This window comes from Drosophila albomicans, chromosome 3 (genome assembly GCF_009650485.2).
Source record: "Drosophila albomicans strain 15112-1751.03 chromosome 3, ASM965048v2, whole genome shotgun sequence".
Classification (NCBI taxonomy): domain Eukaryota; kingdom Metazoa; phylum Arthropoda; class Insecta; order Diptera; family Drosophilidae; genus Drosophila; species Drosophila albomicans.
In genome coordinates, this window is record NC_047629.2 from 42168250 (window position 1) to 42183678 (window position 15429).

At 37.1% G+C, this 15429-nt stretch overlaps 1 protein-coding gene across 1 annotated transcript in view; it reads left to right on the plus strand.

Moving 5' to 3' along the window:
* Nucleotides 1-15429, plus strand: part of LOC117568270 (klarsicht protein) — a 129829-nt gene that overhangs the window by 73864 nt on the left and 40536 nt on the right. Inside the window, 1 exon segment of the mRNA XM_052003505.1 lies at nt 9108-9524. Coding sequence (XP_051859465.1) covers nt 9108-9524 — 417 coding nt within the window.

Genomic DNA, 15429 nt, shown 5'->3' on the forward strand with positions numbered 1-15429 from the left:
AATACTAAAATAAAATTTCTGGACAAGATATTTTATCGCTGATGATATATCTTCAGCTTAGATTAAAATTTCAAGTTTTTCAATAGATTTCTCGTATAGCCAAAGTTCTCTAGAAATAAATACAAAATTTCGTTATTTATTAAGTTACAAAACGCCACAGTATTTATTGTTTTACTCAAAATACATTTTCTTATATTGCGCAACAGTTGAGCATAAATCAAATCTCCCATCACTTGATTTTAGCATGTGACTTCTTTACACAAATACTTTGATAATCCTTTGCTATGCCATGCATAAATTACAGTTCCATCTATTCCCATTCCCAATAAGGTCACCCTAAGTTCAGTTTGGCGCATAAAAATTACACAGATTAGCTGCTGCAACTGCCACAGTGCAATGCGATTGTCTGTGGATGCCACATGTCTTATCAACAGATTCCTTAATGGTCTCCCACCATCAAAACAACTACAGATTAACCCAAGAGTTAACCCGCATGTTTGAGATGCAAAGATTAATGTACGACAATCTACAATGTTGACCTTGACTTGAGTGTATAGTAAAGATTCGTTGCAGTGCACAATGTGCCCCATTAAGTTGCAACCTTCAATCAGAGCTCGTGGAAATTGTAATTGCCCAATTAAATGTTGCACAACAATAATTGTGATTATTATTTGCTCAATAATTAGTCAAACTATGCAAAGCTTTTCCATTACCATTTCCATGGTAATTTTCCATATTTTGGCCATTTGCATTTGATGGCTAAACGCATTTGGTCAACGTCGATTATGAGCATTTGTCAAGTGCAGCTTATGTGGATTTTTACCGGCGATCATTTGTTAACTGTCGCGAGCTGCCAGAAAATTGTGAAAATGTGCTGCCAAATGGGAAAGCCAAGCTTAGCCAAAGAAAATGTGCCCCCCGTGCTTGTTTTATGGTTAGTTACCATTTTTGTGCGGAGATCGGAAAATCAATCACAATGGATTTGAAATCGGATTTGGATTTGTGCCAAAGAGTTATTGTTGTTTGATTTTTCCACAATTATTTCAAATATGCTGCGCTTTCTACAATGAAAGAAGTCAGACACAAAAAAATTGGAGCAAATCACGTCAAGTATTGACCTTCCGGAGTTCAGTGAACTTGTTCACCTAAATCTTGCTGCCACATTTGATACCCAACTCGAGAGCTCTCTCACAACATATCGGATTACCAAACAAGGCCCCCCCCAAAAAAAAAAAACAACATACTCAGTAGTTGTAGTGGACATGTTGAACACTTTCAACACATCAAACGAAATGAGTCGTCGCGTCGTGTGGTCTTTGGGGCAAAGCCACAACTGAAGTGCAATTAAGTGCCTGGCCAAGAGTGTGGGCTATAAACGACAGCGCCAAATGACCCAACTACCAAGCCAGCAACTTCATTTCAAATACCATTGGCAAGGTCACTTTTAGCCAAGATCAGCCAAAAAGAGTCGAAGCATGGCGAACACTTTCAATGAAAGGTTGAGTCTTAATCTTTATTGCCCATTGACTAACTAAGTGAATATATATGTATAGTATGTTAGTTAGTTAGTTACTCTAGGTTGAAATTCGGTAGTTGAAAGCTATTCCGTCTGGCAATTAAAACGATATTATTACCAACGGTCAATGTACCAGGTACCGCTAAAAGTAGTTGAGAGATCCCCCCCGAAAAACGTTTTGGGCTAACGACTTGTTAATTGTGCAATAAATAGAAAGCGACCCAAGACAAGCCAAGCCAAGTGAAGACAAAAGCCAGAGACGACTTCCATTGCTGCCCCTTGATGTTGTAATAATTGAAATTTAATGCTTCAGTTGCAGTGCAGTGAAAGCGAGCACAAAGGATTTGCTTTTTAAGCACAAATAAATGAGTGAAATAAAAGCAGCCTAAAAATGATCAATCAAAGTAGTTTTTGTCTAGATTCTGAGAAAGTACGAGACTTGGTTAAGTTTAAGTTCCCAAAATTAATTACATAAACAGTTAAAGCTTGGCTATTTCATAATCAGTTTAAGCATTAAAAAGCATGTAACATGTTTTTAATGAGACCACAAGGAAAAACTTAACAAACGGTTGACAAAACAGACGAAGACGAAACTTGTTCTCGCTTGTCGAGCCAAAAAGAAAAATTCCCCCCCATGGACTTTGAGAACGTGACGGCAACAAAAGCTACAGCAGCATCATCATCACCATCATCATTATTATTATCATCATCGTCTCTCGTCGTTGTCGTCGTCGTCGGCGGCAACTTCGTCTCGGTCGTCGTCTTATCGTGGCCAGCTCCGAACGTGACACTCGAACGTGATTATGTCAACCGTGTCGTTGTCGTCGTCTCTTTAATATCAGCCAGCTTCGTTGGTCGCTATCCTCTTCTTCCCCTTACTTACTTCTTCGTCTCTCTCTCTCTCTTTGATATGTTACTCAATAGTCCGCGACGAGCCGGGTTTTTAACTGTTTGCTCTTTTACTCTCTGTCTGTTCGTCTCTTTGTCTGCTGCTGCATTCTAAGAACCGTTTTCAGTATAAGTCTCTCTCTCCTTCTTTTTCTCTTTGTGGGTTAAATCCCAGTGCATTTGCTGGCAGCACGTTGACATCATTCCGATTGCCTTTTTTTGGCCTGTTTTCTGGGTCAGCAGTTGGGTCATTTGTTTGCTTTGAATGACTCCCAGGCAGATTAATTGCTCGCTGACAAGCAACGTGCGATAGAGTGTTGCACTTAACACCCAAGCACCTCGACCGAGTGGCTTAACTGCACTCACTTCCTATGAGGGCTCCACCTCAAAAAAGTATACCCTAGAAAAGTGACAAAAGAGTGTAATAAACTGTGAAGATTTATGAAATAGAAAAACCAAGAATATGTGAGTTTGCATAATGAAAATACGATAACTATTTAAAGTCGATGTGTTCGTTGAATAAAAAATCATATAAGAATAAAAATTATCCCTTGAACTATTTCACAAACAAAATTCTAAAGAAACTATACATTAATTTCATAACATATTTCCTACATCTCACGAATTGTGCTCAATTGTGTTGTAGCGTGAAGAATAACGAAATTAGAATTGTTCTTGGGAAAGAAAAAGGAAAAATTTTGTATTGCCTTTGTATTTTTGGAAATGTACTAAAAAAAGTTAGTAGAAATATTATAAAAATGATTGAAATGCACCATATTCTATAAAATTTCATTAACTCAATATATAGAAACGAAAAAACAATTAAAGTGCTGAGTAAACATATATTTTTGAATAACATCTTAAAATTATAAAAATGATGAAACTTACCTTTCTTCTTCCTTTACTCTAAACTCTTTCAATTTGAATTTGAATTTCTTAAAATGTAATTTCGAAATGTAGTTATAAACATTTTAAAAATTATTGAAATTTTATACATCTTCATCTTATTTCTCAACTTTTTCATAACGAGAAACTTTCACAGGGTATCCCTTAGTTTGACACCTACAAAACGAAGATCACTTTGTTGATTTTCTCACACCTCGCCGTGTCGCAAGTGTCAATTTCGTTGTCTGGGTCTCCAGCAACATCTCCATCTCCATTTCCCGTCTTTCCGCTTGTCATTTGTCATTTACCTTGTCAATAGTGAGAGATCTCTCTCACTCTAACTCCCCCAACTCTAGTCAATGCAACTCAACTGAACTGAACTCAACTATCGTGCAACATGATGTGTTGTCCAGGTAATTAGAGTCAGCGCAGTTTTGCTTGTTGCACGCTCAAATTAGTCGCTTCCCCAAAACCGGGCAGTCCAATTTTTTTCTACTTGGCGTGTATTTGGTCTATTTAAAGGCGCTTTTTCGATAGCGATTTGGAAGTGTTCCAAATGCCGTGACTATTTCACTACGAAAATATTTCCCGAGTGAGCAAAAAAAAAAAGCGAAAAGTTGTGCGCGTTCCAATTTATGTGACATGTTGGAAATGTTTGTTGTTGTTATTATTATCGTTGTTGTTGTCGTCTTGGGGATTCGTTCATTGACTTCCTGCTGTGCAGAAAATATGCTTAGATATTTTTTGACATGTTTAATCCATAAGCCTAATTCCTAATGCCAATAAAATGTTGCTAAAGCGCGACTTGCACTGACTTGTGAATGACATTTATGAATACAACAAATTTTAGTAGTCACGAAATGATTCACAGATTGTGTATTGAGAATAGAGCAAAGATGGGCGGATGCCTCCCCACAGAAAAAGCAACAGCAACAAAAAACATTGTCTAGGGGCGATAAAGAATTTAAGAAACGCGGTCGAGGTCACGTACTGACGTTTTCGATAATGAATGATAATGTTTTTGTAGCAGCTAGTTAATTGTTGTTGTTAGTGTTGTTGCTGCTGGTGTGGCAGCAACGATTGCTCAACTAACTATAGCCACAACATTGTGAGTCAACGAACCTCACACTCAGTCAGCAAAAACGAAAAAGATCTAGAGATAGAGAGACGTGCCCAGTATTTAGCTTTTTATAAATAGACAACGCATTAGAAGACGCACGATTTCTTCAACATTTGCATGAAATTCGTTTTGTGCCCCGAATGAGAAATCACAAATAAAGAAGTCTGCGTGTGTGCGTCATGGTGTGGCAGACAGACAACAATTGGAGGACACTGTTGTAAAAAGTGTTGCAATCTCTGCTTCGGCTGCCCAATTAGCATTTCGCTGGCAAAACTGTGGCAGAAACTCATTTTTTAGCTTTTCTAGTTTAATGCTTAATGGATACTCACAAATCATAATCAAGCTGTAGCTTAACTTATGAGAAATCATAAAAAGAATGCTGTAAATGTAAAAGGCAAATTAGGCATATTACGTATACGACCTATACGACGTGGTCAACACAGAAGTAAATGTGGAATGTGAAAGACGATGCTGAATGGGAAATTTGAAAGAAATATAAAACAATTAGTGGCACGTGAAAAGTTACTTAACTAATTGATAGGGGCCAATAAAATTCATATTATTTAACCACTAAATACTTTAAATTAATGTGAGATAAATTGCCAAATAAATAATAGCAAAACAATTTTGAGTTTGAGTTAATGAAAAGTGTGCATAAAAATAGAAAGGGCTGTAAAAGTTATAAATGAGAGTTGAAGTTATATAAATATGCACATTTTATTATGAGCAAATGAAAATGGAAAATATTATTAATATGAATTTATAGATTGAAAAGGGAAAGGAAGAGTTTTTACTTTATGGGAAATTTAAAAATATAATAAAAACCAAGCTGGAAAAATTTAGAAATATAATTTAGATTATAAACACAAATAGATAAAAAGTTTAGCTAAAAACATTGAAAAATATAATATGGAGTATAAATAAAATGTGCATAAAATATCTATAATATAAATTAAGCTAGAACAATTTAAAACAAGTAAGTCGAGTGTGCTCGACTGTGAGATACCCACTACTCAAAACAATGCAGTATTAATTTTAAAATGTCATATTGGTATTATTTTTTCGGTATATCAATACAGTATCACATTCAAGAGGTGGGGTATTAATTTTAAAATATACTAAATTAATATACCGAAAATATAATACCAAATATCATATTTGGTATATATATTTAGTACTACATTCAAGATGTGAGGTATTAATTTTAAAATACACTAAAAAAATACAAAAATACTAAAAAATACCAAAGAATATATTTGGTATGTCGATAAAGCACCACATTCAAAATATACCATGGAGAGCAAAATATACCAGATTGTCAGCCAAAACAACAACAACGTAGTAAATTGGCGTTTTTCCCCATTTAAAAGTATCTCTTAAATAATTTCCGCATCTTATCTGATCGCAACCAAATTTTCAGAAATCTTAAAGACACCTTTTCCCAGTTTTTAGACATAAAATAAAAGATTTACATTTTAGTGCAATACCAAGAAAAATGACTCCTTACAATATTCATGGTCAGCTTGAAAAGTCAGTCAGCTCAGCTTAAACATTCATTTGTATTATTTATTTGTTATTCTTTTCGTTTGCTGCATTTCTCGACTACAGTGCATTCACTTTTCTTTAGCCATAACTTCTCAGCTGAACTTTGCTCTGCGCTGCCTTCAATATCTTTTTGCCAATGGGCGCCGCTGGTTGAGTGTCTCAAAGTCTCAATTGCAATCACAACAGCGGAGAACATCTCAAGTTCAGTCGCAGATTAGTCACGAACTTTTTGCATAAAAAAACAAAACGTATTCTGGTTCATATTTTGTTCTCTTCTTTTTGGTTTAGCTTTTGTTGTTGTTGCTGGTGTTTCTGGTGGCTCAGCTCAGCTTTCAGGTGGGTGGGTGAGTGAGCGTGTGCAAAATGCATTAAGAGGCTCGCCAAATTGCCAAGACCAAGAGTCGTGCAAAGATTGGGAGTGGTGGCAAAGCCACCGCAAGGCCCAGCAGCCAACCTCCAGCAACCAAAGCAGCCACAACTGAACTCGACTAAACAAAGAGAAAGGCGTTGCTCTGTGGCAGCCACAATGTGTCTTGCCTCGTGGCTGACTCTAGAGTTGAAGCTTGTTCCCTCTCTCCCTCTCTGTCTCTCGTTCGCTTCTCTTCTGCGAATGTAATGAGCCGCAAGTATCGCAAATAAGCAGCCGCTTGTGCCACACCCACCCGCCTCCACACACCTGCCTAGACTCGAAGCTCTCAAGAACTTGGAAGATGACTCGACTCACCTCAAGTAAAGACTGAACTAAAGTTGATTTTTATTTGCCCAAAATGGCCAAGCCTCTAAAATGAAGTTTCCTCCTCCCTCTCTCTCTCTCTCAAGAGTTCTTTTGCAGCTCATAATTAGATATAATGATAAAAATCATAATGCAAACAATTTTGAGCTCGTGTTTGTAATGACGCAGAAAATTGTCTAGCAAGAAACAAGGAAATTCCAATGTGCAGCTCGTTTAAATATTTACAGGAAAATTGTCGATCGAAGCAACGTTGTTAACTATAAAGCCATTGAACTGGAAGCGAGTTTGTTTATGAGAGAAGAAGCATAACAAAGTGATAAAGATCCACATATTGATGAGTTCTGCAAAGAATAAACTTGGTGGAAAAACTCGAAAGAGATTTTTAAATATTTACATTGCAAGGGAAATTTTGTTGTCAACTTTGATCAAGAGTAAAAGTCAAAATTGACCGCCAAAAATGAAAAACTTTCCCGCTGCAGACTTTCGCGCAAAAGCAAAAGCAAAAGCGAACAAAATAAATCATTCTGGTCTTTGCAGCAGCTGTCGAAATGTTTGCCAAAATGTCAAAATGTCGATGGCAATCAATTTCATAAACTCACGACGATCGCCTTTTTGTGTGTGTGACATTTCAATTTGTTGCAGGGAAAAGGGAACAGGTGAAAATTGATATTTATGAGTTGAGTGCATAAAACATTTTCACCTCTTCAAATGCGGTTCAAGGATGTGTGATTGTCCAGGTGTTGCAACAAGCAAAAAGACGCTTTATCATATTTATCGACAGACAGCCATTATAATACTAGTTGTTGTTGCTATTTACTTAGCCAACAGTCAAAATGATGCAAGAGTTCATTTCGGGGTTAAACTGTTGTATGAAGATCAATGTGCGATTAACAAACGTCAGAGGTCTCTTCTTCTTCCCAACATGTGGTTTTTCTTTCAGCCTGTCGTTGGCTATTTTGAGTGGGTGTCATTGTGCGGCATTTGCAGCATTTGCCACGCCTCTGACTGCGACCCGCCTTCAACTGCAGCTTCAGAGTTGGAGGTCAACTTTGACCGGTGCGTGTCAATTACATTGTAATTATTTTCATAGTTGCTTTTTGATAAATTGAATATCGCACGCTGCGCTGAGAGTGGACACAATGCGGAAAGTCTTTTTCGCCCATCAACAATTTATCGATTAATCTGCGCAGACAAAACAATGGAGACGACGGCTTATGCAATAACATAGTGTGTGGGATTTGACCTTTGTTTTGTGTGTTTGGGGGCGAAGATGACAAATGAGTGATGAAAATCTAAAAAGATGCTTTGGTTGTCTGCCCCCCAAAACGGAAATGCAGACGATGCCAGGAGTCAATTGCACTCGCAGAAAGAGTTGTGGAAATATTGAAAGATAAATTGTAGAGATAACACAAAAGATTAATTTGTTGACGGTTTCTTTATCTATGAAGTTTGAGGCACTTCAATAAAAACAAATCAAGATAATATTTCACTTTAAACTATATTTAGTATTTAATTTAAATTGAAGTAAAAAAGCTTATATACTTTATGCTAACTGTATACTAACATTATATAAAATTAAATTCAAATATACTCTTTATACTGTCTTTAATATTTAATTTAACTCTAAAGTTTGTTGAACTTAACTAAAAATTCATATAAGACTTCAAACTACATTTAGTATTCAATTTAAATATAAGCAATAAAGCCTAGTGCACTTAATACTAACTATATTCTAACTAAACAGTTTGTAACAATCTCGAATAAGTAAAGAAAGATAATACACTTTATACTAAATATATATGTACATACTAATACTTCAATAAAAACGGAGCATAATAATACTGTTCCTCTTCATTGAACTCTAAAGTTTGTTGTACCTAACTAAAATAGGATTAAATTGTTGCAATCCAAAGTATACTTAGTATTTAATTTAAATTGAAGTAAAGAAACTACTACACTTTATACTAACTATATGCTATCTTTATACTAACTAAGAAGCTTGCTACACTTACACCTTTTACTAAATTCAATACAAATGTATATAATTTCGTTTCAAATTTACTAAATAGTCTTAAATTTATTTTTGGCTGAAGGTTAAATTTATATTTAAGTTGACTAGATTCAAAGTTCATTAAGTAAGCCCTTTTTTCCTTCAGTGCACGAGGTGCAGTCAAGTCATTAGAGTTCTCAGTTCTGGGACTGAGTGCTGCACCCAAAGACAAAGGCAAACTTTGATGTTCTTTTTGGCTGGGCGAAAAACCCACGCGAAAAGAAAAAGACAAGCACAAGCCCAAAGACACTCAACAACTTCATTTACAACTTGGGTTATATATATTAAGTATACGTGATGTGTGCGCTTTCCAATTGCCTGTCAACGCCAATTAAGACTTTTCTTTTTTCTTCTCGCTGTCTTTTTCCAGGTGTTGTACCATGAAATTGTATCACACGCTCGAGTTGTAAGCGCTTGCATACGAGCCGCCTCTGAAAGGGAACGGGCAGCAGAGCAATCACAGCAAACAGGAACCGCAACAGCAACCGCAACACAACAGCCTGCCTCCCTCACCAGCAACTGTTCGAGTGAGTCGACGACCAGCGAATCGGTGACCAAATCGAATAGTCTAAGCAGCGGTTTTGCCTCAGATGGTGCACCATTGACCACGCCCAGCACAGCAGCCACAACAGCAGCTCCAACAACAGCAGCTCCATCCACAGCTCATCCAAGAAAAGGTGAAGGCAATTTGGAGCGTCTACGCGATCGTTATCATCTGCTCTATTTGAAGGCCTTTGAGCTGCAACTCTGTCTGGACAATTTACTGCGCAAACGCAGCTCCACAGCGGTAAGTTAAATGCGTCCATAAATACACTTTTTGAGATCGCCTTGACTTTAGCCTTAAACTTGCCAAGCTATAATAAAATCCGACCTCGCCGCTGTTTTCTATTTACGTTTAGAAAATGAGCCGAAAACGCATTGCATTTCTTGAATTCTTGGAAAAAACAAACTAAAGTAAAATAAAATAAAAGCGATGCAACCACTTTGTGATGCCTCATTTTGTGTGGCGCCGCTTTCCTTTCCTTAAGTTTACATTATTGCGCCTTTTTTGTGTCCGCCTCAGCGCCAAATGCGGGCATTTCTAATTACAAAAGTGTCTCTGCTCACTGATTTAATTAATTCATTTGGTGAAAATGCCGACGATGCCGCAAATGCCTCGAAATGTAATCAACGCGGCAAACGCAGCAGCAACTTGCAACTTGCAACCAATCGCCATCGACAGATGCTTCAATCCTAAGGCAACTCTATGTTAGTGGCAATTGCATTTCTAGAAAAAGTACAATTTCACCTTCTCAAGAGAGCTCAAATGCCTGGAGAGACATTAATTCTGCCATCAATTGTTTCGTGATTGCTGCTAATTAAATGATTTATCTTTCTGTCTTTTTTTTTTGTTGGCAAATTCCAGCAAATGGTTAATTTAAACGTTTGTAATTTCTGTGATATCCTTGAGAAAAAACAGCTAAAGTGCAACTTTGTGACTTGCATTGATGCATCATATTGATGTCATGAATTTGCAATTAGTTAATTGTGCGAATGCAATTTCAAAATAGAAATAGGAATTAAATAGGAGTAATTTTGGTATTTAAATTTGCTGTGAAGATGCCGAATATATGGTACACTTTCTTCATAACAGTGATAGCAATGTTCTAATAAATTTCTATTTTAATTTAAAAAGAAAAGCAAAGTATAACTCATATTTAATGATTAAATATCACACAAATCACACAAAGTATAACTCTTATTTAATGATTAAATATCACACGTAATTCTGCGAGTTTTTAAGGCTAATTTCTTTGATTACAAGTGATTTTTACAATAGACCAATCTTTATTAATCTTATTATGGCTATTAAGAGATTTTAGTATGGGTTCAAAAAGTCTTTTTATACCCGCTCTCCATAGGGCATAGGAAAGAGTCATCTCCCACTCCATAAAGTATATACTTTTATATTTTTGATAAGCTTTAACAGGCGAGATAATATAGCCATGTCCGTCTTTCTGTCTGTCTGTCTGTCCGTCCGTATGAAGCCCTAAATCTCAGAGACTACATAGCTTTCTTACTTGTTTATTCTTAAGCAAGTCCAGAAAGATTATAGATTCTTTATTCAAAATATCTTAAATATAATCTTATAGATGTAAATGCAAATTTAGATAATCTCTTCTAATTCTTTGCAAATTGCAATTTATGTGTAAGTGCAATCTACTGCATACTCTTTATACTTTGTGACAGTTTTACAGCCTCTCTATACCACTTTGAAGTTATTATCTTTTACTTTTACTTAAGAACACGACACAAATAAAAGTGTCTTCCACTTTCTATGTTTGGCTTTGTTTTGGCATAACGAGTTCCTTTCTAGCCTTTCAATTGCATCCAACGACAACAGCAACAATCTCTCAATTTTGCGTGGCTTCACTGCTCTGCACTTCTCTCTACACTCCACTTCTTTACTCTTCACTATTCGTTACTGCTCTGCTCTATCCTATACACTCTCCACTTACTTGTTCTGCACTATTCCTTACTGCTCTGCTCTGCACTGCTCTATCCTATACACTCTCTACTTTTCTGCTCTTTACTTCTCTGCTCAGCACTGCTCTACTCTACACACTCTGCATACTTCTCTACTCTTCACTCTCTATCCTATACACTCTCCACTTCTCTGATCTGCACTACTCTACGCTACACACTCTGCACACTTCTCTACTCTTCACTCTCTTGATTCTATGTGCATGCATCCCACTCACTTGACACACAGCTGGCTGCTAGTGAAAGTTTTTTCCTATAATCACATTGACCCAGTTTTACCGAGATTCTTCTGCCCACGACTCCCTCTCTCCAGCTTCCTCTGCTTCTTCTTTTCTACTCCAGCTTTTGCTCTGATTTAGAGCACTTAAATCGTTTCCCGGTGCAAAGTTCTGAGTGGAGTCGACTCCCTGTTGCTGTTGCTTTTGGCCTGTGGCAAGACACAGCATATAATTGCAATCGTTTTGTAAACGCTCTCGGTAACCACATTTTAATTGTGTATAATTTGTGAGCCAGCAAGCGGGAGAGAAAGAGAGATGCAGTCTCTGCCTTGGAAGCTTGGCTTCCGTTGTGACTCGTGCCACGTTATTTACACTGAATGTCGTAACTCATGCAAGGCACGCACTCCCAACTAACTTGCAACTGACCCACACAGCAAAACTTGGCTGCCCTCTGTGGCAGCAGCAACAACAGCTGCCGCTGCCTCTCATTGTGGCTGTCAAGCCTGCGGCTCTGGAGCAGAGCAGTTCATGATGCCCGCTTTAAACCGCTTCATTTGAGTCTCGAGTTTCTCCTAGCCCGCTTTTCGGCTTCGGTCTCCCTCTCTCTGATGTCTGATGCAACAATTTGCATTTGATCGCCGCCAGCTAAGCATAGGCACACTTCCCCCTCTCTCTCCCCCCTCTCGTTTGACACGCCCCCTTTAGCTGTGACCAATTTGCCGCCTACTCTGCATGCTGGACACGACGCTCGCTGGTGCCTTATAATTTGCAACACTTTCCTGACTGATTTTCTGTGTGCTCCACATTTTGTGCTTAGGCCACATGCTAATTTTTGCGGCGGATAAGCCTAAAGATAAGTCGCTGCCACATGTGGCAAAAGCACACGTAATCAACAAATGTCAAATGTGATCATTAATTTAGCTGCTTTTTGCCTGCTGCTGTCAATAAGCAAAAACAAAAAACCCGAATAAAACAGAAAAACCTGGCAGCTGCCAGTGTTGTAAAATGCGGCGCAGAAATTATGCCCAATATAAAATCAAATTACATATGAAACGAGTAAAAGTGAAATTTATGGCGACCCCGACTGCAACAGCAACATCAACAGCAAACATTGCAAACTTGGCCCAGAGGTCGACTCTTCACCTACAACTTACCACTTCGAACTTGCCACATCAGCTGCTGTTACAGCTGCCACCACAAAAAAAAAAGTGGAAAGTAGCCAAAGTTTAGATGCACAGAGAGAGCGAGAGGGAGGAAACAAAGTAGGGGACAAAAAATAAGCACAACAAATGAAAATAAACCAAATCAAATTTACGACGTGCCCAGCGAGCTCAACTCCTCATAAAATGCATTTTGCCTGTTATGCATTTTATTTCTCTTGGGCTTTGTCTTCGCTTCTCTCCTCTTCATTTCCCACTCTCACTTCACTCCCTTCCCCCCACCAACAAGCTTCACTCCTCTCGATAAACAAATGCAATGCTGTCAGTCGAATTACATTGATTACACTTGATTATTATATTTGCTTATTTTGTGTTTTTTGTGGTTGATCGCTTCCCTTGGCTTTTCTTGTTGTATTTTCTTGGCCCTTTGCCTTGTCTTGTTTATTCTTGGCAGGGCCAATGCACCTTTTGATTGATTCATCAGTTAGCCAGTTGAAGGCCACCAACTGCAGCGAAAGTGTTGAAAGCTCTGCACACTCAGACAAATCTGGCCACAGCTGCTACTTATAACAAATTTAAATTCGAGTTCGGAAAAACTGCTGCCGCCTTTTGTATTAGCCTTAAAATGTATTGCAAACAAAGGTCTAGCCATAAATTAATTAACAAGGCAATAGCAAACGAGTAAATACTGCAGCTTGGCAACAAAAGCTTTAAATATTTAGCCAAAAGACAAAGGCAAGTTCTCAGTAAACAGTTTACGAATACAATGATAAAAGTTTGGCAATGCGTCATAAAAGTTTGCAAATTTAACACAAAAGTAGACTTGAGGAAGCCAACATTATTTACTAATGAATTGGCTTTAGTTCTTCTGCTTATTTTGACGCTTTGCAACACTGATATAACGATTTTTAACAATTATTTGTGGGCTTGACCAACACTGATAATAAAGGGAAATTCAAAGTTAACAGTGACATTGAAATCTTTGTGAGTAAACATAATTAAAAATGAAAAAATATTTTAAAAATAGAAAATTTGTATAAAACTAAAAAATTTTCGACATACTGAAATTTGTGTTCTACAGCTTTGAATCAAAGCACAAAAAATTTAGAGAACTTCTTAAATATTTTAAAGGAAATTACCGAATATAACATAAATGAAAAGAATTTATAGTATAGTCAAAAGTTGACAAAAGTTGACTTGAGGCAGCCAACATTATTTACCAATGAATTGGCTTTAGTTCTTCTGCTTATTTTGGTGCTTTGCAACACTAATATAACTATTTTTAACAACAATTATTTGTGGGCTTTACCAATACTGATACAGTGTAGGGAAATTCAAAGTTAACAGTGACTTTGAATTTCTTTTTAGTAAACATAATTAAATTTGTATAAAACTTCAAAATTTAAAATTATTAGAAAAAATACATCATTTCAAAGTATTCAAAATATTTATCCCTTATACATAACTCAAAATATGTTAATGCGTTTGTTAACACTGGTCGGATGAATTCTTTACTACATTATTTCCTTTCGATCTATCAAAAAAGCTACATTGTATAGGACCAAAATATATGTGCAGTAGTTCAGTTCTAGTTCACAGAAATAGTACTTTCTTACAAACTTTTTAACACCATTCAATTACTGTTTTCTCAATCAAATTAATAATAATTCCCACTCAACGTTATTCAACACTTATCAAGTGACATTTCCTGTGCTAACCTTGGCATTGAAACGTTTGCAAATGGTGATTAAAAGAAGAAAGAGAAATGTGTGATCAAACTGAAAATAGATTAAAGACAATTTTATTGGACACACATTCGACACGACGTTTAGCAACACTTGACAAACAATGTGCAGCTAATTGGATTTTGCTATAGTCTGACACACACAACAACACAATGACGAGGAGCCAATTAACGTCGATCAATATACATAGGAGTAATAAAAATTTTGTTAACAATTTATGAATTTAATTGCCAATCGATAAATGTACGAATCGAAATGATTGAATGCGGCACATCAATCAAAAAGGCCAAGAGCATAAATCAATCTTGTTATGCGAATAGAGCGAGCGGTAGCAACAACAAAAAAAATTGGAAAAAACTGAAATAAATAGCTCATAATAAAAACTCTGAGACACAAAAAAATGAAAAAATGCAAATTAGAGTGTTTACTCGTTATACGTATTTTATAGTTATTTATTTATTGGCTGCGAAAAGGCACGAAAATGAATGAATGCGCAGTGAATAAAAATTGACGTGCAACAAATGTTGCTGCAACTTTAGTGCAGTTGTTTTTGGTGTTGTTCGTGCTTGGAATATCGGAACTGCATTTGCATGTTGTGTGTGTTGTTGCAACAACAACTGACAGCTACAAATTGTGACTATTAAATATTGTGTGAGTGCATGTTGAATGCATGTGGCAGTGACTGTGGCAGGTAGTCGCCCGGAAGATGCGAGTGCCGCAAATTAAATCACAATAATTATGTAAATTTTGCAGTGTTTATAGCTTGTTTTGGGGCGTGACACCCACAACACACACACACACACACACTGCGCAATGCGGAAGCTGGCAGCAGCATGCCACACACTCACTTGCCACTTGCCACAGCAAAAACTTTAAACAATGGCCCGAAAAACAAAAAGCTTAAGTTTCACTTTCGACTGACGCGCCGTCGCGTTGCAAGGCCGTTGTTGCAGCTGCCACACAGCAATGCTTAAGCCAAAGTAATTACCACGCCGCACGGGTCTCACTTTCTGTGCTGCTGCTGCTGCTGTCCAAGCGCAGTAATT